The sequence below is a fragment of the Ostrea edulis genome, chromosome 9 (assembly GCF_947568905.1).
Source record: "Ostrea edulis chromosome 9, xbOstEdul1.1, whole genome shotgun sequence".
In the NCBI taxonomy this organism is placed as follows: Eukaryota; Metazoa; Mollusca; class Bivalvia; order Ostreida; family Ostreidae; genus Ostrea; species Ostrea edulis.
This window is the reverse complement of record NC_079172.1, coordinates 27308450-27336330: the sequence shown is the minus strand read 5'-3', so window position 1 is coordinate 27336330 and position 27881 is coordinate 27308450. Positions and strand designations below refer to the sequence as shown.

The following is a 27881-nucleotide window of genomic DNA, read 5'->3' as shown; positions in this document are numbered from 1 at the left end:
ACAATTTATGCCCCCCCCCCTTGTCCCAGTGATGCTTCATACCAAATTTGAAAAGAATTGAACTGTTAGTTATTAAAAAGAAGTTAAAAATGTTCAATCGTTAACGCACGACGGACGAAAACCAATTGCAATAGGTCACCTGAGTTTACTCAGGTGACCTAAAAATTAAACAACACCAACAAACAAAAACAAAAAAAAAACAACAACAAAAAACAAAACGTATTCAATATCCTTAATGGAACTATATAAAGTACGAGCTACTTCAAAATTTAAAACACATTTGTGACTATGACAAATTCAAAGCATTAAACTGATTTTCGTGTGTTTGTCACACGACGAAACAAGAAAATTCTCGAAGTGAAGGATGTCTGGAGAAGTTGGACCGAAGTTTACATTTCAGTACTTAGATGGGAGAAAATTCCCATCCCTTGAAAGCAAGGAGAATAAGGAACTCTTCATGAAATGGTAAGTATCATACTATGGCTGTGTGGAATAGTTGCTAGTTGCTAGAGACGCTAGACGCTAAACTGGTGTATTTTAGGAATCTTCATTAAATTATCTTAAAGGTATTGTTTCATATCTTAAATTGCTTACTAAGTGTTTTATCTTTATAGGTCAATGAAAGGAAGACTTTGTATCCAAATGTTCAGTTTTGATCAACAATTTCAATCATATCAAAAGGATGATTTTGCCAAGGTAAGGATAATTACATGCAATTTAATAATCGAAAAATTGTCAAAATTACGTTATGTTGTATGTAATAGCACTGGCCCTACTTGTTATTTAATCAAGGAATAAAGTCTATACTTCTATAATGGGGTAATTCACAATATATGTAAGATGCATGATTCCCTTGTTCTTATAATAAGTTATATAGATCAGTATATCGCCCATAATATAGACAACATATTCATTCAAGTTTTCTTTTCTCTTTATGAATTTGTCAATATTTACATAGATACTTTGAAATTGCACTGTAATATTAGACATACATGTTCCATCGTGATGTAAATGATCATTTACTTTTTTCCAGGATTTTTTAAAGGATCCCAGTGTAATTTCAAATTTACGCATGATAACAGGGGACAAGTGGACAGTTGTTGGTAATTCTATTTTGTATTAGGACAAATACACACATTCACAAATTATACTTAATTGTCATATTTCACTCAGTGTGAATACATATTTATAATGGATCTGATATCATAAAAGTTGATCATATATCAAAATAAAGCAAACTTTTTTGTGATAGTGCACTCCTTATATATAGCCATTATGTGGGTTAACTCGGGGTTTAATTTCAACTATTAGCAGCCATTTATAACTAGACTTGTTTTATTGCCATAATTGGACTAATACCCCTATCCCCCATGTGAGTGCCGGCACTGGCTTATTCCTATTGAAGACCAAAAGACTTTGAGGGCGAAGACAAATTAAAGGGGAGAAATGTAGCAAATAGGGCTATACAGACCATGGATATCGGCCTGGGTAGCTCAGTGGTTAGAGAACCTGACTAGTAATACAGGGGTCCCAGGTTTGATTCTCAGTCCAGCTACAGATTTTCTCCTCTCTCCTTTATATACTACAATATCAAGACCAACATTGCTATAATTTGCAATATTAAGTGTTCTGTATTTGTGCTCAGTAGGAGTTTATTTTTCAAGCCAAATATATGTCTTTCTTTTAATTGTTTACCCACAATGTAGCTTCTACTTAGTTCAACCTATATGAAGACTAGACTGCTTTTTCTAGTGTACCTTAATCAAATAAAATTCTTTCAGGTCATCCAGCCACAAACGTGACTGCTGAAGTTGTGCCTTGTTCTGTCCTTTCCATGACATATTTTGACAGACTTGCTGAAAAAAATGTAGTAAGAGAGTCTGGACACATCAGCAAATGTTTTGATGAGTTTTGTGGAGAGTTCCAAATCTCAGATGAACTAAGAAAAGTAAGTAATAAATAATATGACAAGAGAGTGAAATACAGTAGGAGTCCCATTTTTGGAAACCTATGAATAACAGAAAAATGTTTCAGTATAATTTACTTCTCATTTGAACCTAATGATTGTTCATGGTTTTGTTTATTTACAATCATGACTTTGAGGAGTGTATTTTATTATAACACATTTGAGAAATTAATTATTGGCGCAAAAAAAAAAAAAATCAGAAAGGAGGGAGGGGGAGCAATCTGACTAAAGTACAGACCTATATTATTATATATAAATATAATAATAATATATAATAATATAGGTCTGTACTTTAGTCAGATTGGAGGGGGAGTATAGTAGTGTCCATACTTCAGGTGCCTGTGTATTGACTACCACATATGGTATCCAGTCACAAGAATCTTGAATTTTAACCATATGATGTTGGTATCCAGGTTTGACTTTGTTTGCATGGAATTAAAGCAAAAATTACATCAATCTAATTAAAATTACACAAGTAGTGATATACGTGAGCAGATCAAAGGATCTAATTTTAATTAGATTGAAATTAGGTGTACATGTATTCATATAGCACTTCATTGCAAACTTAAGTTTTTAAAACTCTTTTTGAAAAACCTGTTTTCCATCAAAGAAATTTGTTTGTTTTACAATGTACACTGTACTTTATCTCCATTATTTATCCGATTCTTTTCTTTCCAGATGCTGCTGATTGATGATTCTGATAATTATTGTTTGTACAGTGACTCAGAGAGAGATGAATTTTTATTCCGAATATTTTTCCACGTTTGCCTGGGTGGAAGATTTAACCAGTACGAAGACCAATTACAACCTTACTTAGATGTGACAAAACAGATTTACAAGGATTTAATTAGGTATTCATAAATCTAAACAATCAGCTCTAACACTATTCACATCTAATTTCATTTAGCTTACAATGCTTACCTGGGTCACTGAGATAGACTCATGAGTTTGGGACATTAACAGTGTAAACATTTAAAACCCCATGGCTGCCTCACTCTGGCTCTGGGGTGCTAATGAAATGAAAATTGATTCATACATGAAGATGATTGCATTGTAATTTGAAATGCTGTTACTTTGTGGTAATTCAGATGAAATTTCAAAAAGATTTTCTATGTTTCAATGTAAAACTTAAACATCTATCACTATATGTTAATAAGGAGACTTTACTATATAGCAATGCTAAGTACTGAGATACTAATGAAATTTTACTTTTTTTTGTGTTAGTGTTCAGAAGAATCCAGACACTAAAGAACTCGGTATTATCTCCTGTGTGTACAAACTTACTGCAAAAGTAAGTCCAGATATCAAAACCAATTTATATATATACTTACTGCAAAAGTAAGTCCAGATATCTAAACCATTTGTAGCGGTCAGCCGGGTTCGATTGCCGGTGGCCAGTTAGCTCAGTTGATAGAGCACCTGACTAGAGATTCAGGGGGCCCGGGTTCGAATCCCGGTCTGGTCCGTTGCATTTTCTCCCTGTTACACATTTATATGTATACTTACTGCAAAAGTAAGTTCAGATATCAAAGCCAATTTATATATATATATATATATATATATATATATATATTACTTTTGAACGGGTTTTTCATATATATATATGAACCGGACACTGTGATTTTTTTTAAAAACACAATTTGGATATATATATATATATATATATTACTTTTGAACGAGTTTTTCATGCTTTTTAAAGGGACATATGCACACTTGAGTGACCATCTTGGCTGGGAAAAATTTCAAAATGTATGGAATTAAGTCTTATAAACACAATGCCTCTGATTTCAACCTTAATTCCTTTTGGTTTATACATGTATAAACATTGCTTTATTAGGAAACTGTCATGAAATTTTTGTTGATAAACAAGTGAACGATTTCTGATCCGCTCCACTCCACATAAACATTTAACAATCAGAAACCCAATGGGAAGCTGCGTTTGATATATATACATTTGTATACCTATGGTACATAACGTTAAACGCCATATTCGGTTTTGATACTAGTATTTTCTAAGATGAATGAGTACTCTTTGTCATGGTTATATAGAGTAAAAAAAAACCCAAAACAAACACATAAACATAAAAACTGACTGCTCAAGTGTGCACATATCTCTTTAACAGAGCTCAACGCATATCTAATACTACATTGTACTAAAAACAAACATCAATTAACCGTTCGTTTGTCCTTACAGGATGGTGATGATCTCTATTATCCAGCAAGGACGGAACACGAAAACACCTTTTCATATCTTGTGGTTGACCCTATGAAAAGGACAGCAATCGTATTTTATCACAACTTTGGTGCAAGCGAATTTGAGTGATAATTTTTTTTTTTTGGTAAATGACGTATAATTATTGCAACAATTGCCTAGAATTGAACCAAACTTTAAGCATTTCTCCATTGAGGAATGTGTAAAGAGAGAGATAACAGAAAATGTGTTCAAGTTTGCAGAAAAAGACCATGTTAAAGCTTCTGATACACACATGCATTGTAGACAATTTTCAAATTTAATGCATCTTTTGTTTCTTTTTTTAATGGAAGATGCTATGCTTCAGATTCTTCCTACTAACTGCAAAAGAGAAAGTCTAACAAAGATCTGTCAAATATTTATTATGATAAATAATTAAATACTAAAATTGTTTTGTCCTTATTGCTGATTCTAAAATCATTTGTTGACATTTCTTTTCACTTTCTTCAATAAGTGAAAGGTCTTGTTTTGACAAATGTTCAAAAGATAGATCACAATCAAAGTGTTGCTTAAAGCTCTCTAAAAATGGCCACAAAACATCTTGAACTGTGACTTCCACTACAAGTTCTTCAGTGATGGATGTGACCCCTTTGCCCTCTATTCCACATGGTACAATGGATTTATACCAGTCAAGATCTGTGGTACAGTTTAACGATATTCCATGAGTGGTTACGTATCGACTTCCATGTATTCCTGGAGAATGAACATATAAGTCTGTCATAAAATTGAATAAAGATCTTGACAACTGTACATATCATTTACCAATATTAATAAATGGAATTAATTTCAAAGATTCAGGATGTACATATAATTATAAGTATATGACACACAAAATAAATCCAATTTTTTGAACAGAGAGCTCAATCTTTACATGGTTTATTTGTGGCATAGGGATAATATGCCACTCTTCCAGAAGTTCCCGACACAAAGTGGGTAGAACCTCTTGTGGATTTAGGCATGTTCACATGCTCCATCAGCGAGAAATTTGGAATGTATGGGGGCCAAGGTTACGTGTCAACATTGTTTTGGTGAATTAAGACGGACCATTGCACATTTTGCCATATAACACTGAGCATTAAATTGTCTTGTTAAAAACGTGAGTTGTGCTGGTGGAGAGAAAGGATTACATTGAACAGGTTGTAGAACAGTGACAATGTACCATTAAGCTGTCAATTGTCTTCAATGATAACCAAGAAGGTTATGTCAATGTACCATCAAGCTGTCAATTGTCTTCAATGATAACCAAGAAGGTTATGCATTCAGGCACTATACAAATCCCGCCCAACACCATAAGCTGCAAACCAAATTAATGTACCACAACCAAATTTGTCAGTTGTAACTTTTCACTATGTAGTTATAGGTATGTAGCGGTCGGCCAGGTTCGATCACAGGTGGCCAGTTAGCTCAGTTGGTAGAGCACCTGACTAGAGATTCAGGGGGCCCGGGTTCGAATCCCGGTCTGGTCCGTTGCATTTTCTCCCTTCCCGTTACAGATTTGGTGCCGTTGACCACCCCTGGACTTGGAGGTGAAAGTCCTCCCAGGGGCAAATAAGAACTTGGGTTGATATCTTCAGGGTGTGAAGATATTTAAGGAGGGAGGAATGTAGCGGTCGGCCGGGTTCGATCACAGGTGGCCAGTTAGCTCAGTTGGTAGAGCACCTGACTAGAGAAAATTCAGGGGGCCCGGGTTCGAATCCCGGTCTGGTCCGTTGCATTTTCTCCCTTCCCGTTACAGATTTGGTGCCGTTGACCACCCCTGGACTTGGAGGTGAAAGTCCTCCCAGGGGCAAATAAGAACTTGGGTTGATATCTTCAGGGTGTGAAGATATTTAAGGAGGGAGGAATGTAGCGGTCGGCCGGGTTCGATCACAGGTGGCCAGTTAGCTCAGTTGGTAGAGCACCTGACTAGAGAAAATTCAGGGGGCCCGGGTTCGAATCCCGGTCTGGTCCGTTGCATTTTCTCCCTTTCCTGTTACATTTGGTACCGTGACCAGCCCCTGGAACTGACAGGTGAAAATGCCTGCCAGGGGATAAAAGATCCTGGGTTGATGTCTTCAGGGTGTGAAGACATTTAAGGAGGGAGGAATGTAGCGGTCGGCCGGGTTCGATCACAGGTGGCCAGTTAGCTCAGTTGGTAGAGCACCTGACTAGAGAATTCAGGGGGCCCGGGTTCGAATCCCGGCCTGGTCCGTTGCATTTTCTCCTTTCCCGTTAAGATTTGGTGCCGTGACCACCCCTGGACTTGGAGGTGAAAGTCCTCCCAGGGGCAAATAAGAACTTGGGTTGTGTCTTCAGGGGCGAAGACAATTTAAGGAGGGAGGAATGTAGCGGTCGGCCGGGTTCGATCACAGGTGGCCAGTTAGCTCAGTTGGTAGAGCACCTGACTAGAGATTCAGGGGGCCCGGGTTCGAATCCCGGTCTGGTCCGTTGCATTTTCTCCCTTCCCGTTACGGGTATATGAGAAGTTAAAGATGACAAACAGTGATCAATCTCAGAACTCCTATAAGGGAAACAAAACAGAGAGTTGGGCAAACACGGAACCCAGGATATACCAGAAGTGGGATGAATATAAGCATCCCCTGTCGACCGGTCACACTGTGAGCCCTATACCTTGATCAGGTAAACAAAGTAATCAGTAGCCAGAATCAATGTGCCAAGAGTGGCCTATAATAGTCGGTATGAAACACGTCACTGACATGCTATTAATCGGAGTATGTGCAGATGTCTTACAGACACTAGAAAACATAGTGTGATTGAGTTCAATCAAACAATTGCTATCAATTATTTTAAAATATTCAGAATTATTGACATTTAATTAGAGTTGCATTTTTCTTCTTGGTGTCAGTATATAATATCAGGTCTCCTCCATCAAAGCATCAAATTATGTCATATGATTATATTGAATTGCATGACATGCACAATGGTAAACATCCCATCATTATTCAAGATACCATTATTCTAGTGACATTGAAATTTTTTTGAACCTCTCTGTTTATCAAATAGAATAAAAAAGTCTGGTATTCATGATAAACCACTAGTCAGATATCTCTGCCTACCAGATTTTATATACATCGAACTGGTGAAAAATGTATATTATCACCCAGATTATGCTTTGAAATAAAAGTTTTGCATTTAGCATAACATTCAGCATCCTACCTATTGCTCCGATTTTTCTGTCTTCAATCCACACCCCAGTCTCTTGATCTGCATTTGCCTTCAGACCAAACTTTCTACATGTATCAATCATGGTTTTCTCCAAGGCACACACATACCACTTCATGCTAGGCTTAAAATGTTTTAAGTTAACAACTGGATAAGCAACTAACTGTCCAGGTCCATGAAATGTGATCAGCCCTCCTCGATTGGTCCGAATAAATTCTGCTCCCGTTTTGAGTAATTTTTGCTCTGCTTCTTCGTCATAGTTTTTAGTTCGGATGCCAATTGTGTAAACAGGATCATGTTCAACTAATAACAGGGTGTCATATGCAGATGATGCTCTTCCGTGGAGAAAGTCAAAATATCTCTGTTTGTATTTGTCCTGAATCTGCTGTGCAGTTCTGAATCCCATACGACCAAGATTAACAACCTGGACAAGTCGTGATGTTCCACTCATCGTCTTCTGGTTATGTCATCTAATTATGAATGGACATTAATGGTGAATTTAATTACCATGTAAAATTTGAAATTCAAGAGCAATATATCTACAGGCCACAGCTAGAGCCCTGTTCCTGGTGTGTAAAACAATGTTGTCATAGGAACATCAGGTCACAATTGGTTGGTGTTTATTATTTCTCACACCAGATTGTTTTACCTACAAACCAGGAACAGGGATCTGTACACAGACTACAAGTTCCCAGGTAACAAACTCCTGCAAAACTTCTTGAAATATTTTTTTTTTTTAATAATTTATCATTTTTTCTTCACAAATATTGACCCAAGACAGAAAAACAGTATAATTTTTTCTTACACCTCTCACACATTTTCATACTTGCACTCATACTTTTTTTTTTTTTTTCATATATGATAACAATAATAAATAGATAAATCAATAGAAGAAGTATCAAAAGTTAGGAAAAGTATTGATCAAAAGAGCGAAATTAAAATTTTTTTATGTTGTCAAAACTTCTTGAAAAGTTTAAAAAATGATTGTGTTATCGACTAAAACTTGAAATGGATTGAAGACATTGCACTTTGCTATTCGAACATATACTAGGTAATGACTAAGCTCTGTTTTCAGAATTGAGGACGATGATGCCGATTTAACTATTACATAGCAAGTAAAAAAAATATACCTTTTAATAAGCGATGTGTTAGCAGAACCAATAAAATGGATGTTTGAGGTCTGTAAACACCAAACAGATGCTAGTTATTCTAAAACAACTCTCAATATTAATTGCTTAAATGTTTACATTTTATTTTGAAAGATTTTTTTTTAAAATAAAAATTTTGAAGGGTTTTTCTTTCTTTTTTTCATTCTACTTTGACATCAAAATCAAAACTTTGCACCCCATCACTGCATGTTTTACAGCCTCAATATTTAATGAAAAGTTAGAAAACAGTTGCATATTAGACAGAATAATTAACTCATAGTGTGACAGACAGGTCTTTCAGTGGTCTACACTAGTTGAGTGATGTCTAAAAACCAGACTCATTAAACTTAACAAATTAGTCCACTGTTTGACAACCATACTCTTAACTCTGAAGTACTTACAGTAAGTTACACTGCCCGACTCAATCATTGACTGTCAAAGTTAAAACGAAAGTGAAAGTATCCTTACGCAACATAGGTAACCCGTTCAGCTAATAAAAAAAAAATATTTCGCTTTTGTTAGCATGTTTTGATATGGCTCTCAAATTTAAGAAAAGATTACACAGAATTCATAAAGTAATATATTGCAGTGTGATATTTCGGTGAACGATTAACCTGAGTTTATTATACTGAGTACAAATTAACTTATGAAGAATGAACAACCAATCAAAGTCATCGTACGATTTAAACAGCGCCATTTTCAAAGGATAACGAGAAGCCAACAATGGCGAGTGGTTCCAAGCCTCTCGAGGCTTCAAAGAAAGAGGACGGTACGATTGTAAACTGAATAGTAGCTATGATGTGTTAATTTTGTTAGATAGTACTATACGTATATTCAATATCGCAAATGACAATCCAAAAATGAAGGAAAATCATGCACTGCATGGAATAATGTGAACCTAGATTTTACATTCTTTGCATTTTTCTTCTCTTGTTTTCCCAAAGAATGATTTTCTTATCTCTTACATAACTCTTGATTCTTCGTTTCAAATGGGAATTAGAATTACAATCTGTAAACAATGAGAAATACGTGGTTTGCAATCATTTACATTTTTGACCAAACTTCAAGTACAACTTGTCTTCAGATCTCACTATCGCATTTATTAACTGACTCTTTATGGTGCAGGATACTTACCCTTTCAATTGGCAATTCAAATTTGAAAATTGAAACACCATAATGGTACACTCTTTTAGATACAATACTTGTGCAAATTAAACTTGATAAAAATTGTCTTATATTAATAAACATTTCATTAACATTCCAATTAGGCCGATGTAGCATTCAACACATAGCCATCCACAAGTATGTTTAAATTGATTTTAAGCAGGTGCCCAAAATTTAGTTTCAGGTCTGTTAAAGCTATTCTTTATCTCAGAGGAAGTATCAGCCCTTTTCTCACACACCCAAATCCGAAGGAAAATTTTGTATCTGTCAATAAGCTGGTTTCAAGATATGTCCAAGTCATTTTCCTTTGAAGAGTTCTCCAACATATAAAAGCGTGAAACAACTTTTTTATGTTTGGGAGTCGGACAAATATTCATCACTGCATAAGTGAATATGTTCAGTAAGTTTCTCATACGCAATTTCATTACCCAAATTTGACGGATGTACGCAAACTGTGTAAGTGATTGAAGAATTCAGGGAGTAATTAAATACATGGAATTCTTATATCACATTTTGTTGCTCACACGTATCATACCCAGGATATTACTTGCAAATATGACATTGTTTTTATGTTTCCACAATATTTCTTTCAATAGTATTTTGTGTTTCCCAGTCTTTGCGCTTAACGATTTTTTACTACAAGTCCATCAGGCAAGTAAGAGTGTAAAATTTGGTAGTCCAAATGTTCTGTAAGAATGATTTAGCGTGATTCAAAATTTCACAAGTTTGAACATTTTTAATGAGTATTACAAGTGTAAAGGCAAGAGTTCTAGTCCTCTTTCAACTTTTAACTTTGTCAAATCGCTGTCAGATTCTTCAGACCAATTCTTTTAGTTCTTCATCATCACTGTCAACCTAATAAAAGTAAAAACTAGGGTTTTTAACTAATGGTCACACATTCAGAACGTCTGAGGCAGCTGCTTGTAGTTTATACTTTGGGGCAAAATGTTTGTATTTTTGAGTTCTTACAGATTTAATTCTAAAAATTATCCAAGTTGGACACCAACTTACAATTTGCAACGTTTTCCTTTTTGCACCAGATGCAAAATATGAGACCATCTTTGTATTCAACCCAGGGCCGGTTCTCCTACCAAACACACTGGTCATTATCTTTGTCACTTTGTTTCCTCATACTTCTTAACACCAATTTTTAGCTCACCTGAACTAAAGGTTCAAGTGAACTTTTCTGATCACATTTTGTCCGTCTGTAAACTTTTCACATTTTCGACCTCTTCTCAAAATCCACCGGGCCAATTTCAACCAAAGTTGGCACAAAGCATCCTTATGTAAAGGAAATTCTAAATTGTTGAAATAAAGGGCCAGGCCACCTTCCAAAAGGAGATAATCAAGAAAAGGTAAAAATAGAGTAGGGTCATTAAAAAATCTTCTTCTCAAGAACCACTGGGCCAGAAAAGCTGAGATTTATAGATAAGCTTTATTAGGTAGTACAGATTCTAAATTGTTAAAATTATGGCCCCCGGGGGTTGGATGGGGCCACAATAGGGGATCAAAGTTTTACATACAAATATATAGGAAAAATCTTCTCAAGAACCACTGAGCCAGAAAAGCTGAGATTTATATGAAAGCTTCCTGATATAGTGCAGATTCTAAATTGTTAAAATCGTGGCTCCCGGGGGTTGGATTGGGCCACAATAGGGGATCAAAGTTTTACATACAAATATATAGGAACAATCTTTAAAAATCTTCTTCTCAAGAACCACTGAGCCAGAAAAGCTGAGATTTATATGAAAGCTTCCTGATATAGTGCAGATTCTAAATTGTTAAAATCATGGCCCCCAGGGTTCAGATGGGGCCACAAGGGGGGGATCAAAGTTTTCCATACAAATATATAGGAACAATCTTTAAAAATCTTCTTCTCAAGAACCATTGGGCCAAAGAAGTTAACATTTACATGAAAGCTTTCTGACATAGTGTAAATTCAAGTTTGCAAAAACCATGGCCTCCAGGGGTAAGTTGGGGCCATAATAGGGACTACGGTTTTACATGCAAATATATATGCAAAGTCGTCTGATATGGACCAAGGTGACTCAGGTGAGTGATGTGTCCCATGGGCCTCTTGTTTTTCTCTTCCTCTCTTGAAAGAACGGGTTTTCCACTGATTTCCTACCAGTAATCACACCGTAGTAGTGGAATCATCTCTTCCAGAAATATTTACTGGTCCACCGGGCATTTGCATCAAGTTTTGGAAGCTTGATCCAAATTTTACTAGCCACAGTCATAGATAGGGCTACTGCTTATTTTCGGAGACTGGTTTCTTACATTTACATATTTAAAGACAAGCTGCTCTTAAGACATTTCTCTTCCTCACTGACTGTAGGTCCACTCTGTCCGATTTAGGCATTCAAACTTCCACTAAATTCACCTCCTACACAGAAGAGCACTTATCTTGAAACTGGTGTATTAACCATGTACATGAACCTTTTGGTAGTTCCTTTTGATGAGGAGAAATTTCTCATGATATCAAAGCATATTAAAGGCCAATACTGGTGTAAGTCAAAGTAAGAATGGTAATAAAACAGCTGAGATGGTCCCTAAACCTGTAAAAACTGCAGAAAATGTGTGTAAGGTGTAGGTGAAAAATAAAAATCTTATTTTTTTGAAATTCATGTATGAAGTTTTTAGCTCACTTGAGCCCTTGACTGTTTGTCTGTTGGTGGCGTCGTAAACTTTTCACATTTTCATCTTCTTCTCAAGAACCACCGGGCCAATTATAACCAAACTGGACCAAAAGCATCCTTGGGTAAAGGGCTTTCAAGTTTGTTCAAAGGGGAGATAGTTACAAAAATAGGGCGGGGTCATTTAAAAATCTTCTCGAGAACCACTGGGCCAGAGGTGCTGAAATTTTCATGAAAGCTTCCTGGCGTAGTGCAGATTCAAGTTTGTTCAAATCATGGCCCCCGGGGGTAGGTTGGGGCCACAATAGGGGATCAAAGTTTTACATACAAATATATACTACTTAAAATTTGATAAGGATCTCTAGGTTATATGTGTGTAATTTACCACTAACATAACAAAAGACATAAATTTGACTCAGAAACGTGTTTACTCAGGTTATGAATGAAAATTCATGAACGGCATGAACTTTTATCAATACGGAATGCTTGAAATCTGATAACAACACCTAAAGGCATTTCATTACAAAAAGTTAACAGCAAACTAGAGAAAGAATTACACAGTTTTTGGGGATAATCCATCATTACACTTAGTCGATGAAGTGTCAATACCGGGTATGGCCTCCCCTTGCATCAATGACGGCTTGGCAACGTCGAGCCATGCTGTCAATAAGCACCCGGATGTTTCCAATGGGAAGGTTCTTCCACGAGGGCGTTTCCGAGCTCTGCCAAAGTTGTATGTTGTGCTCTACTGCGTGAAAGGGCAACCTGCAGCATGTTCCATACATGCTCAATCGGGTTCAAGTCCGGCGAGCGCGCTGGCCAGTCCATACGGACAATTGTCTCCTGCTGAAGGTACTGCTCCACCACCCTGGCGCGATGAGGACGAGCGTTATCATCCATCAAGATGAACTCGGGGCCAACAGCACCAGCGTAGGGTCTGACGTAAACATCGAGGATCTCATCCCGGTACCGCACCCCCGTCATTGTTTCTCTCTCCAGGACATGAAGATCTGTTCTTCCATCCCTGCTGATTCCACCCCAGACCATGATGGAACCACCACCATAACGGCCATGTTCACTGATGTTGGCATGGAAATGTTCATGTTGTCGTCGCCACACTCGGTGCCTCCAGTCTGTAAATTCCAAACAATACCTGGACTCATCGGTGAACAGAACATGAACCCAATCGTTCTGTGTCCAAGTGGCATGATCTTCAGCCCAGTCCAATCGCTCCCGCTGGTGTCGAACAGTCAGAGGGATTCGAACACATGTCCTTCTCGAGTTGAGACCTGCATTGTGAAGCCGATTCCGTATCGTCTGAGTGGACACATTCACCTCCGAGGCGTTCAGGAGGTCGTTACGTAGGCTGGTTGCTGTCCAGAAGGGATGGCGTCGTGCCAGAAGGGCCACAAAAAGGTCTTGGCGTTGGGTTGTCGAGCTCTGACGACCACCCCCATGTCGGTGTGCTGCTGTGCCAAAAGTTTGCTGTCGGTTCTAGGCCCTGTTTACAACGCTCTGGCTGACGTTTAGTGCATTTGCAACGTCACGTTGTGAATAGCCAGCGTCAAGCATTCCAATACATCTGCCCAGTTGTTCTGTCGTCAGGCGAAGCCTTGCACGTTGAGGGGGCATTGTGTTGATAAACGTAGTGTAAACACTCAAGTGAGTTTTGAAATTTTAGAAAGAATCAGACACCGATGCCTGAGTGAAAATTGTGCAATGGTAGCAAAAGCATAAACTGATGAGAAACGCATTTCCCATGGCATGAAATGTACGTGCAAGTTTGTTGAAGACGTTTTTGATTTCACTTGGACACAATATTGCCAGTTATGCAGTTATTAATTTTTTTAACAGAAAAATATCTATGATCCTTATCAAATTTTGAGTAGTATATATGGGTAAAATCTTCTTCTCAAGAACTAATTAGCCAGAAGAGCTGAAATTTATATGGAAGCTTCCTGACATAGTGCAGATTCAAGTTTGTTCAAATCATGGCCCCCGGGGGTAGGTTGGGGCCGGCCACAATAGGGGATCAAAGTTTTACATAAATATATATAGGGAAAATCTTTAAAAATCTTCTTCTTAAGAACCAATGGGTCAGAAGAGATGAAATTTATTTGAAAGCTTTCTGACATAGTGCAGATTCAAATCATGGCCCCCGGGGTAGATTGGGGTCACAATAGGGGATCCCAATGCAGTCAATACGAAAGACGTCGGACCTGTCTGATGTCTCAGTATCCGGTTTTGAGCTTTACTATTTTGATGTGGAGTCATTTAAATGTTTGTTTTAAGTAAAAAATATCACACAAATCCAAATACTTTAATGAATGTGATTAAAACCGCATGAGCTGTCTAAAGTATTATGCGGGAGGGATCCCTGGTATAGTATTACTTATAATAAATGAGATTTCCTTGGTTTTGCATTTTCACGTGTTTTTTTTTTTTTACATTAGGTTTTTCGGTCTGACAAAATTTGGTTTGGTCCGGTGTGTTCATTGATTACACAGGACCAAATGTCCTGTGTGGTCAAAAAAATCTTTCGCATAGACTGCCAATGAGCCAGAAGAGCTGAGATATATATGAAAGCTTCCTGACATAGTGCAGATTCAAGTTTGTAAAAATCATGGCCTCCAGGGGTAGGATGGGGCCACAATACGGACTAAGGTTTTACATGCAAATATATATAGAAAGTCTTAAGATATGGGCCATTGAGGTAACTCATGTGAGCGATGTGGCCCATGGGCCTCTTGTTGATCAAGTTGATTGGGCAAAATTCACTTGACCTTTAATCTAATTAATACGCCGGTTTCGAGATACACCCGAGTTATTTCCCTTTGGAGAACTCTCGTTTATAGTGAGGCGCGAAACAATTTGTTTACACGCGGGAGTGGGACTAATTTTCATCACTGCATAAGTGAATGTACTCAGTATGTTTCTCATACACTGTTACATCACCCGAATTCGACTGATACACAAACTAAGTTAGGGAGTAATTAATTAAATACATAGAATTCTTATCATATCACGTTATTTCGTTGGTCATAAGTACCATATTTGAGATATTACTTGCAAATATGACATTGTTTTTATGTTTCCACTTTAGTAAAACATTTCTTTGGACAGTATTTTGTATTTCCCACATTTACATATTAAAAAGAGAAGCCGCTTTTAATTAGTGATGAAATGATTGTCGCCGATGATCGATTGTCAGTCGTTCAGACACCTACGATGCTACTAATCGATTACAAAATAAAAGTCGCCGACATCGTTGACCAAATAAAATCCGGAAATCACTTCAACTTTGTTCAAATTTTATTTTCTGTATGTCAAACCCGATCAAAAATAAGCAAAGAAAATGGCGGGAGATATGAAGGATGGTAACAACAATGACATTCAACAGTCAAATAAAGGAGCCTATCTCTGATATCTTTGATACATTGAGATTATAGATAAATTCCATTACTTGATATATTGGAATTCTGATTTATATACCAGTGAATAAATGAAACAAAGAAGAATTCAAATGTTGTTTCCATACATTTAATGATTCTGTTACATCTAATTTGAGGGGAAAACACTTAAATGCCAATTCCGATTATAATCGATTATTAATCGATAACATGTGTTCGATTATTGCCGATAATCGATTGTGGTATTAGGTCCGATTGCCCATCACTACTTTTAATGCATTTCATCGTCTTCTTCGCTGACTGTAGGTCTACTCTGTCCCACTTAGTCGTTCAAAGTTCCACTAAATGCACCTCCTACACAGAAGAGTTCGTATCTCGAAATTGACGTATTTACAGTTATGTACATCAGGGATCGAAATTAACTTTTTTCACTAAGTACTAGCAAATTTTAGCTAGTGGATTACTTTCCAACTAGCGAAATTGAGCTTTTACTAGCATTTTTAAATCGATTGCTGTTTTACATGAATTTAAGAAAACAATCATGTCTCTTTATCAAAATATAGGGAAAATCTTTTAAAGTGCAATAATAAAAATAAGATTGCGAATTCTTACATTTAAAATTTAATGAATTATCAGACAACATATATGGTGAGGGTCATAGGGTACACTTGTGCTGCGTACTCGCTGTCCAGAGATCTACCACCTATTTACAACATTATGTGGATTGAAATCTTGAAGACTGTTTGCGCCAATTCAAACTATATGTTCAAAACTTTTGGAAATTTCATCTAAAAAATTCTAGTTGAAAAGAAAACCCGCGTACTTAAAGTGAGTACAGAAGGACACTGCGTGAAACAGTGACACTAACACTTTCATGTGTTGTTTCATGTAGACACGGACGAGATCAACATGCTTGCTCTTTAAATCAGACGTCACTGAGACGCCCGAAGTGTGCTTGAAGTAGGCCACCTTCAACATCACTGACTGAGATGACCTTGGCCTTAGTTATATTTATTCGATCCACGTTTACTTGTTCAATACTTGTATATTCATTCTGTAAAGCGCTTCTATGTACAAGACAAAATTATTGTAAATTTCAAAGTACAGCCAATAAACCGAGGAAATTCGGGAAAAGATCGGGGGGGGGGTTTTCACTCGCAAAAAGTTGCGATCACTTGTGATTTTTTACTCGCAATTTCAATTCTTAACTCACATTTAGCGAATATTTCCCCTTAATTTTGTTACCTGTACATGCATTCACATTTTGTTGTGAGCATGTGCTATAAAATAAAAGTGTCAGTCCCTGCTTTACCCCAAGATTTTACCAATGTCATATGGGCATATTTTGCTTAAACTTTCGAGGAACTGCAGTCCAATTTAGAGTGGGACTTCTTTTTCTGCATGCTAAACCTGCGAGATGGCTATCCATTCTAAAATAAGTGCTTTGTTTTGAAATAGTAAAATATAATTGAAATGTTTATGAACAGAATATGGTGTAATTTATCATAATTTGCAAATAACAATTACTTTTCTTCATGATTGCATTGCTCATTTATTTTCTTCGTTCTATTATAGCCTATGATATTGGCACGACACGTGTTCTTCGATTAAAACACTCGCCTATGACAAAAATGTCATACTACAAACATTTTATGAGGGGTATGTTTTAGAGTATCTGTAATATACCAGGGCATTTACTATATATAGCAAATTATAATCAATTACTGGTTAATATACAAAATACAGGCAGTATTCTATACTAACATGGACTTTATACAGGTCCAAATGTATATATTGTTATTGTATTCTAACCTATCTTACACATAATCATACCCACATCTATATTTTAGGTGGGTGTTTTTAGTATGCTAGACTGCATGTGTCCACTGTATTGTGTATTACAATTGCTAATCTATAACTAAAATCAATTCATATATAGATTGGTGTAAAATTTGTTTATGAACCTAAGATTGGTCCACTGTGCTGTTGTAGGACTGAAGACAGCGGATTACACAAAACTAATTCACTTTTCTCAGTTAGATTTGTCAGTTCATCATCATATTTATACAGTATGACTTCTAAAGGAAGACTGTATGTGTTCAGACGAAGAAAATAGCTTCACATAGATATGTTGCCAGGGCTTCTCATGACTGTATTTACTTTTGGGGGGAAATTAAGAGCCCTAGTCTTTTTTAGATCATAAAAAAATGTTTATTTAATATTTGTATTCAAGAATAATCTATTGGATGGCCATGGCAAATATACATTTAACATGTATGGTTTTACCTTTATTTTCTGTTATTTTTAAAATGCAAAATCAGATGCAATATATATACATGTATTTGATTTATATTTAATAACTTAAGGTGGTGGATTTATTATTCATAATTCCCCATATAGTACTTTTTATACCCCCCGAACAAAGTTCTGGGGGGTATATAGGAATCACTCTGTCTGTCTGTCCGTCCGTCCGTCTGTCTGTCTGTGCAGATTTGTGTCCGGGCCATAACTTCTTTGTTCTTTGACTTAGGCATACCATATTTGGCACACAGGTAGATCACCATGAGACGATGTGTCAAGTACCTTCATGACCTCTATATGACCTTGACTCTTGACCTCAAGGTCAAAATTAAAGGTTTTTTACAATGGATTCGTGTCCGGGCCATAACTTCTTTGTTCTTTGACATAGGCATACCATATTTGACACATGAGTGTATCACCATGAGACGATGTGGCATGTACCTTCATGACCTCCATATGAATTTGACCCTTGACCTCAAGGTCAAAATTAAAGGTTTTTTACAATGGATTCGTGTCCGGGCCATAACTTCTTTGTTCTTTGACATAGGCATGCCATATTTGACACATGAGTGTATCACCAGGAGACGATGTGTCATGTACCTTCATGACCTTGAACTCAGGTCATAATTAAAGGTTTTTACAATGGATTCATGTCCGGGCCATGACTTCTTTGTTCTTTGACATAGGCATATCATATTTGACACATGAGTGTATCACCATGAGACGATGTGTCGAGTACCTTCATGACCTGTATATGACCTTGAACTTTGACCTCAAGGTCAAAATTGATTATAGGGTTTTGACATAGTCATACCATAAGACATGGGTGTATCACCATGAGACTATGTGTCATGTACATTCATGACCTCTTTATGACCTTGACCTTTGATCTCAAGGTCAAAATTATAGGTTTATGCCATGGATTTGTGTTCGGACTATATCTTCCATTTTCTTCTACAAATGCATACCATATTTTTACACTCAGGAAAGAGGTAATTTATACCTATTAACAACACCCTTTGGGAGATTGGGGTAAGCGGGGGGTATTCTTAGTGAGCATTGCTCACAGTACATCTTGTTTGTAGCAATTATTAAGTTGATATTCTTTATGTATGTATGTATTATATAACATGTTTAAAATTTGCACTGATGTACAGTGTTTTATTCAAAGAAGTTTGATCATATCCAAAATACTGTTTGCATAATTTTTTTGAGAAAATGCATTTACAATTATTCCAAATTAATCTCTTTGGAGTAGAGATAATGTTATTGAAGTCTATTTTTTATTTTATGTACTAGTCTATACTATATTAAGACTGCTGAGTAATAGTGTTATGTTTACATACATTGTAGATGATCAAGCTACTCAAGTAGTTTTGGTAGGGGAAACAACCCAAGAAAATGAAGATCTGCAAAAAGCTCTCAAGGTAAAAGATTTTGTTTTTTGACCAACTTCAAAATGTCAAAATAGCATTTCATTCTGACAGCAAATTCTTACCATTGCATTCTGACAACAATATCATATAATTACTGATGAAACAATTGTCACCCATTATCGATTGTTGGTCGTTTAGAGCTCATTGATTACAAAATAAAAGTCGCTGACATCATTGACCCCCCCCCCCCAAAATATGGAAATCATTTAAATTTTGTTCAGATTTTCTTTTCCGTACATGTCAAACCCGATCAAAGGAAATGAAATGGTGGGAGAATTAATGGTAATAACAACAACATTCAACAGTCAGATAAAGGAGTTTGACTCTGATAACTTTCAGACATTGTGATTATAAATAAATTTCATTACTTGATATATTGAAATTTCAAATTATTTACCCATGAACAAAAGGAACAAAGAAGAATTCAAATGTTGTTTCCATGTTTAATGATTCTGTTATCTATTTTGAGAAGAAAAATACCCACTTCAATGACAGTTGCGATTTTAATCGATTACATGTGTCCGATTGTTACAGATAATCGATTATGGTTTTTGATCCAATTGCCCATCACTAATAACTACATTCTCTGCAGTAATTCCTCACTATATTGCTCCATGTAATAATGCCACCCCCGCATATTGCCAAAAGATTTCAAAGTCCTGTCCTTCCCAGCATGCTGCCATGTGTTAACATGGATTAATGATTTGATCAATTACTGTTATTACTGATCCCACTAACAGTCTGCCAAAGTCACCGGACCGTCTTTTTTTTTCCTGGTAAAATTCTGGTCGGTAGAAAAATTCAGATACAAGAGTGTCCAATGAAAAAATAAACCCCAATTGCCATTTTTGCCTTTCTCACTGCTTTTATAAACAAATTTCTGAATTAGAAAGATATTGAAACGTCATAAATTTTCGTGAGTAAGAACGTTTTCCCTCTGATAATAAGATATGCTTTGGTAATCTGTCGTTATCTATGACACTGATTTCACCCAGCACTAATAAAAATGTTACATGTCATGTAAGATAAACTGCAATGATCTAACGGAAATCCTGTTGGTATCTGAGTGATGAAAATGCTAATTTCCAACACAGTAGTGATCTAAATCTTTGTTTATAAAATCCACATTTTTTTCTGCACATTACTTGTTTTTAGTGCGTGTAAAATCCGAACCGGAATTTGTAATCAAATCGAATGGTACCGAAATTTTCGGTGTACCACACAGCCCTAAATTATTTTCCTTCCGTGCAATAATTATAAATCACATTAAATACGCTACATAATTATTTTAATTTTATTTGATAAATTTTTTGAATTTGTTACAGCTTCTTGATGCTCCATAACAGGGATCGAAATTAACTTTTTTCACTACTAGCAAATTTTAGCTAGTGGATTATTTCCAACTAGCAAAATTGATCTTTTACTAGCATTTTTAAATCGATTGCTGTTTTACATGAATTTAAGAAACGAAGCATGTCTCTTTATCAAAATATAGGGAAAATCTTTTAAAATCTCCTTTAAAGTGCAATAATAAAAATAAGATTGCAAATTCTTTCATTTAAAATTTAATGAATTGTCAGACAACGCACATGGTGAGGGTCATAGGGTACACTTGTGCGACGTACTTGCTGTCCAGAGATCTACCACCTATTTACAACATCGTGTGGATTGAAATCTTGAAGACTGTTTGCGCCAATTCAAACTATATGTTCAAAACTTTTGGAAATTCCATCTCAAAAATTCTAGTTGAAAAGAAAACCACGCGAACTCGAAATGTTTGACTACAGAAGGACACCGAGTGAAACTAACACTGTCATGTGTTGTTTCATGTAGACACGGACCGCCGCGGTGGCTGAGAGGTTAGAGCGTTCACCCCGCATGTGGAAGGCCGGGGTTCAAATCCCGACCGCGACAGACCTAAGTCGTTAAAACAGATGACAGTTCTGTCGCCAAATGCTCGGCACCAGGTGTGAATGTCACGGGTCCTCGGAGATGACCTTAAAAACAGATGTCCCGTGTCACCGTAGGTGTGGCACGCTAAAGAACCCTCACTGCTCAATGGCCCTAAGCGCCGAGCATAGGCCTAAATTTGAAGCCTTTCACTGGTCTTGGTGACGTCTTCATATGAGTGAAAAATTCTCGAACGAGACATTCAGCAAGATACAATCAATCAACGGACGAGATCAACATGCTTGCTATTTAAATCAGACGTCACTGAGACGCCCGAAGTGTGCTTGAAGGGTAGGCCATCTTCGACATCACTGACTGAGATGACCTTGGCCTTAGTTATATTTATTCGATCCACGTTTACTTTTTCAATACTTGTATTTTCATTCTGTGAAGCGTTTCTATGCACAAAACAAAATTATTGTAAACTTCAAAGTACAGCCAATAAACCAAGGAAATCCGGGAAAAGGATCGTGTTTTTTTTCACTCGCAAAAATTTGCGATCACTTGTGATTTTTTACTCGCAATTTCAATTTTTAACTCGCATTTAGCGAGTATTTCCCCTTAATTTCGTTGCCTGCATAAATTTAATTTTATTGGAAAAAGCATGGTCTGGTAATTTAACGAAGATTCTATTTGATGGTTCGTTAAAGCTCTTCATATGAAGTATGATTTCATCATCAATTATTTTATATGAATATTTTGGACTCTAGAGTATCTTATTTGCAAATAAAGAACATTTTTGTCATTCCAGGAAAAATCACACAAAAAAATTCATGTAAAATACTTGAGAGCTTGTATCGCTTTTTTGATGGTGAAATCATACTTCATAAGAGGTGTTTTAACGAGCCGATAAGAATTTAGTGTAATGAGCTATCTTAGACTGGGTAGGTCTAGTAAAATTTGTATTTTCACCAGGCCGTTTGTCCTATAAAAATTATAGACTTTCATGTAGACTGCACTAATTGTCACCAATCATATTATTGGGGAGTTAATTTCAGGGAAGATTTATGACCTTGGGGGTTTGACCTACTTTTGAAGAACTTTAACCTTGGCCATAACTTTTGAATGGTTAGTGATAGGAATTTCATATTTCCCATTTGTAATCCTTGTGACAAGACTTTTTTTCTGGTACCATATTTACTTTGGCACCACACAAGGGGTATCAGTATTTCACAAGTTACACATCAATGTCTGATCTAAAAATAAATCCATCAAAGCTATTGGTGTTTGGAGTTAGTGACAATTAAACGGAAGTTGAAGTATGTCTTTTTAATCTCTTATGAGAGCTATACACGTACCTCCGCCCTGCCTAATGTAAGGCCATCCCCTTTATAATGCCAAAATTGTCTAGGCACAAATGTTATTCATATCGGCATCACTGCACATGTAGTTTGTGTAAATATGGCATATTAGGTAAATACATGTATGTTGAACAAGTCAGAAAATATAATGAGAAGTGTTTCATTTCTAGTATGCTATATAATAAGAGGATGCAAATTTGTTTTATAGACTTTGGGTCTGAAAGCCCGGGAGTCTGAGACAGGAATGGATTATATACAAGCAGCCTCGGAAATTGAGACGGTGTTTGTTCTGTCCGAGTTTGAGGGAGATATTTTTCGCAATCTCTACAAAGCTGAGGCCAATATTGTGGGCCCACCTGTCATACTGCACTGTGCCAAAGAAAATAAGGTGTGCAAAGTTATGTTTGTTAGTGATCTGTTAATTGGTAATTAATACATGTATTGTTAAAAAAGTATGTACACAATAGAACAAAATATCCATCACAAGTATCGAGTGGGAAATTTTTATTTGTATTGTACTCAAATAAATTTGTTTTTAATTAAAGGGACTGGTTCACGATTTTTGATAAAAATATTTTTCATTTTTGATGTTAAACATTAGAAATATAGCTCATTTAATGTTGAGAGCCAAAATTTTGACCTTCTGAATGCAAGAATAAAAGTAATATTTTAGCCTTAAATATGTGTTATGTAAACAAAGACTCGAGTCTTTTTATGTAAACAAACAAACAAGTGAAATATTAATTTTGCAATATAATGCATCTTAACTTTGCATAGTAACAAATTTTAACTTTTAGATGACACATTTCACCCCCAAAATGCTTGAAATGTGACAGATTTAATAATACTTAGATCGATATCCATTTCTTTTGAAAATTTCGTAAACAATAGCATACCGCAATCTTTGTTTACAAAACAAATAATAAACTCTCTAAAATGAGCTTCTATGATGATGTATAACCTTAATTTTCATGTGAAATCTTTCAAACACATTAGACAGTAGATTTTGATCATTTAAAGCGAAAAACAAAATTTTGGGTAAAATCGTGAATCAGTCCCTTTAAGTTTTTGAAATCATTTTATATTGGTACATAACATGTATTCTAACTTTGCATACATGTACATTATTTGAATGATTTCTATGAACTTTGCAGGAAGTACCATGCCATTCCAGACCCCTGTACTGTACCGCTATGGAGGGAGTTATTTTATGTTTCACTGGATTAGACAAGCAAGAGGCTGTACGTACATGTATAGAGAAATCAGATCTGCTACATATTTTATGTATGCACATATCGATTGTGGTTTTGTTCATGTTTGATTATGTGTAACATAGGGGTGTGTATTGCTCAAGATTTTCCGATACGATACAATATTTTCTGATGCGATATCCGATATATTGGATTTTCAATGTAGTTAAGCATTTTCTGAAGTAAAATATCAACAAAAAAAAAAAAAAATGAAGTGGTTTAATATATTTTATTTCATAACAAAACAAACAATGACAATTAAAGTCTGAGGAAACTCCAATGTCACAATGTAAAAGTGAGGATTAAAGTCTGAGGCATCTCTGATGTGTCATAATGTAGCCTAAAAGTGGGATTAAAGTCTGAGAAATCTCCGATGTGTCACAATGTAAAAGCGAGGATTAAAGTGTGAGGAATCTCCGATGTGTCACAATGTAAAAGCGGGGATTAAAGTCTGAGGAATCTCCGATGTGTCACAATGTCAGAGCTGCTAACCCTCACGATTTTGGCGTAAGGTTTACGATTTTAGGGCCGAAAATACGCCTTACGATTTCACTATATATCTTCGGATTTTCGCTTAGTTGACATTTCAAAAGTTTTAGAGCTGTCCGTCATTGGTTTTTACTTTTATAATAAACAAGCCATAGTCGTTACTACGTTTGTTTGCATAGTCTATATACATGTATATACAAAATCTCGATCATTTTAATGCTTTGAAATAAACAATATGACAGCTGCTACTAAACGTAAGACATGCATTGATGGAAATAACAACAATAATCCCCCAAAGAAGAAAACCAAATGAAGCCAGAAATTCAAAGAACAATATATGCAAGTAAACATCTATTCGTTTCAAAGTCGGAAAGTGGTTTGTATGCCAAGTGTACAATCTGTTTGACAAACTTCAACATTTCTCACGGCGGGGAAAATAACATAAAATAATTTGCCAGAATAACTGACACAGTAACTGTAAAATTATGATTTGTACTAATGTAGCAAGATTTTGTACACAAGTTTTAGAAGGTAAAATTGATAAAAGATGTATAAAATTTGACTTTCTGCAGTTGTAAAATCATTTAATGCTTGACAATTAAAATGTCTAAATTCATTGGATTTGAAATATGCCTAAAATTGCTCTGGTTAAATATTTATTCAAAAAAGTTCTCCCTGACCCCTGCCTTACTATTTTCCATTTCATAATGTTGGCAGCTCTGCAATGTAAAAGCGAGGATTAAAGTCTGAGGAATCTCTGATGTGTCACAATGTAAAAGCGAGGAGTAAAGTCTGAGAAATCTCCGATGTGTCACAACGTAAAAGCGGGGATTAAAGTCTGAGGAATTGATCCCGACTATAAAAAGGGCTATTTTTAATCCGACATTATATTGTATCGTCGAAACACCGTATCGTATATCGCTGGACAGGCGTATACCGGTACATTTCGATATACATGTATCTATATATTGATTCACCCCTAGTGTAACATTACATGTATTAATATGCAACAGTGTGTGTGGAACTAACTTTTAAATCCTTCAGACATTCGATCCGCAGTCAATTTATTTCCTGTAGACCACAACAATTCTTATAAGCCCAAATAAAAAAAGCACTGAAATTAACATGCAACCTCCATTGTTATTAAAAATTAACAGATTTGATAATATTTTTAATTATATTCCTTCTCAATTTCATAATTCTAAATATCCAGTTTTGCTTGGACATTTAATGATTGCAATTGATCCTCCAATGTTCCCAACAATAGGAAAAATGCAATTTTTTTACCGGTGTATTCATCAAACACCAGTCACGGTCATTTTTCCAGTGATCCTGAGAATTCCTCGTTCTTTTTATCCCCTGGAACTTGTGTCTGCTTTGCTTTTGGCTTCATGTCAGGATGCGCAACCTCTACATATTCTAAACGATTAAGAAGTTCATCTTTAGATCTTCACCAAGGACGTACACTAAGATGAAAGTACATATCGAATTGCTTCTGTTCCATTCCCCCTTTTGTTAAAAATGGAACATTATGATTAGTCATTAGATTGTGGCACATTTTATTATAGCAAAGAGGTGGGCAGAAACAAATCAATGTAACATAGATGTTTTTAGCTCAAGTGAGCTTTTCTGATTGCCTTTTGTTTGTCATCTGTCCGTCCGTCTGTAAACTTTTTTTTACATTTTCGACTTCTTCTCCAGACCACTTGGCCAATTTCAACCGAACTTGGCTAAAAGTATTCTTTGGTGAAGGGCTTTCAATTTTATTCAAATGAAGGGCCTTGCCACCTTCAAAGATGAGATAATCACAAAAATGCAAAGATAGGGTGGGGTCATTTAAAAATATTCTCAAGAACCACTAGGCTAGAAAAGTACAAATTTACATGAAAGCTTTGACATAGTGCAGATTCAAGTTTGTTAAAATCATGGCCCCCGGCGGTAGGATGGGGCCACAATAGGGGATCAAAATTTTACATGCAAATATATAGGTAAAATCTTTTAAGATCTTCTCAATAACCACTGTGTCGAGAAAGAAATTTACATGAAAGCTTCCTGATAGTGCAAATTCAAGTTTGTTAAAATCATGACTCCCAGGGGTTGGATTGGGCCACATTAGGGGATCAAAGTTTTACATACTAATATATAGAGAAAATCTTTAAATATCTTCTCCTCAAGGACCATCAGGCCAAAAAAGTTTGCATTTACATGAAAGTTTCCTGACATAGTGCAGATTCAAGTTTGTAAAAATCATAGCCCCTGGGGGGTAGGTCTGGGCCACAATAGGGATCAAAGCTTAACATGTGAATATATAGGGAAAATCTTTAGATATGGGCCAAGGTGACTCAGGTGAGCAATGTGGCCCATGGGCCTCGTTTGATTTCCTTTAGACAAGTTGCGCTATTGCTGTTTTGATCAATACAGACCAACAAGATTTTCTATAGACATTGTTTATCTGTGCACCATTATTTTCGCACATTGATGCGATAATATATTCACTACAAAAATTCCATTTTGATCATTTCAACTTGAAGATGGAGTATCATTTGGTAATAAAAACATGTGCTACATATATTGAGATAAATGATAACAATCATAAAGCTGTGAAACACAATTGCATACTGTTATTTCATAATAAAGAAATGTGATATTAATACTTCAATTAAAATGAAAATCAGATATGGTTTTTTTGATTATTTCTGATCACCAGTTGTGAATATTTTTGTATTTCTTATGACTAAATGCACTTTGCAAATGACAATTTATATTGGGAGTTCAGTAATTAATGGCTTACTAATAAAATTTTAAACACATTGACCCACAATATTTTTGTTATTTCAATTCATTTATGAATTTTATTTTTCCCAGAGGCCTCTTGCAGAACTGGTACACCATATGGGAGGCAGCATACGTAGAGAGGTTTCTGCTAAAGTCACCCACCTCATTGCAGACTGCACTGATGGTCCAAAGTATAGGGTGAGTACCAACAAGTACTGAACATGTGAGTCACCTCATAGCAGACTGCACTGATGGTCCAAAGTATAGGGTGAGTACCAAGAAGTACTGAACATGTGACCCACCTCATAGCAGACTGCACTGATAGTCCAAAGTATAGGGTGAGTACCAACAAGTACTGAACATGTGAGTCACCTCATAGCAGACAGCACTGATGGTCCAAAGTATAGGGTGAGTACCAACAAGTACTGAACATGTGAGTCACCTCATAACAGACTGCACCGATGGTCCAAAGTACAGGGCGAGTACCAGCAAGTTCTGAATATGTGGAGTGAGGAAGATCATTGTCATTATCTGTGTTACTCATGCACTGTAATGCGTTTACAATATTGATGTTGAAGTTTATAACGTATATTGTCAGGAAGAAAATCTAAAAATGATAAGAGGAATTTTACTTTTCTTTTC

At 36.0% G+C, this 27881-nt stretch overlaps 3 protein-coding genes across 3 annotated transcripts in view; 2 read left to right on the top strand and 1 right to left on the bottom strand.

Moving 5' to 3' along the window:
- Positions 1-282: 282 nt before the first annotated feature.
- LOC125659529 (cilia- and flagella-associated protein 300-like) lies at positions 283-4605 on the top strand. Its single transcript, XM_048891214.2, has 7 exons — positions 283-465; positions 615-696; positions 1034-1103; positions 1782-1948; positions 2645-2817; positions 3191-3257; positions 4161-4605. Exons 1-7 carry the CDS (start codon positions 365-367, stop codon positions 4287-4289), a joined length of 789 nt encoding a protein of 262 aa, XP_048747171.1. The 5' UTR covers positions 283-364; the 3' UTR covers positions 4290-4605.
- LOC125659530 (putative lipoyltransferase 2, mitochondrial) lies at positions 4561-9057 on the bottom strand. Its single transcript, XM_048891216.2, has 3 exons — positions 8929-9057; positions 7374-7849; positions 4561-4910 (listed from the first exon to the last, which is right to left on the bottom strand). The coding sequence occupies exons 2-3, from the start codon at positions 7828-7830 to the stop codon at positions 4600-4602; spliced, it is 768 nt and encodes a 255-aa protein (XP_048747173.1). The 5' UTR covers positions 7831-7849; positions 8929-9057; the 3' UTR covers positions 4561-4599.
- A 129-nt stretch (positions 9058-9186) lies between these two features.
- Positions 9187-27881, top strand: part of LOC125678027 (protein ECT2-like) — a 58635-nt gene continuing 39940 nt past the window's right edge. The window contains exons 1-5 of the mRNA XM_056150015.1: positions 9187-9296; positions 19392-19465; positions 22934-23113; positions 23880-23966; positions 27330-27437. Coding sequence (XP_056005990.1) covers positions 9251-9296; positions 19392-19465; positions 22934-23113; positions 23880-23966; positions 27330-27437 — 495 coding nt within the window. The 5' untranslated portion in view covers positions 9187-9250. The remainder of the gene's footprint in view (positions 9297-19391; positions 19466-22933; positions 23114-23879; positions 23967-27329; positions 27438-27881) is intronic.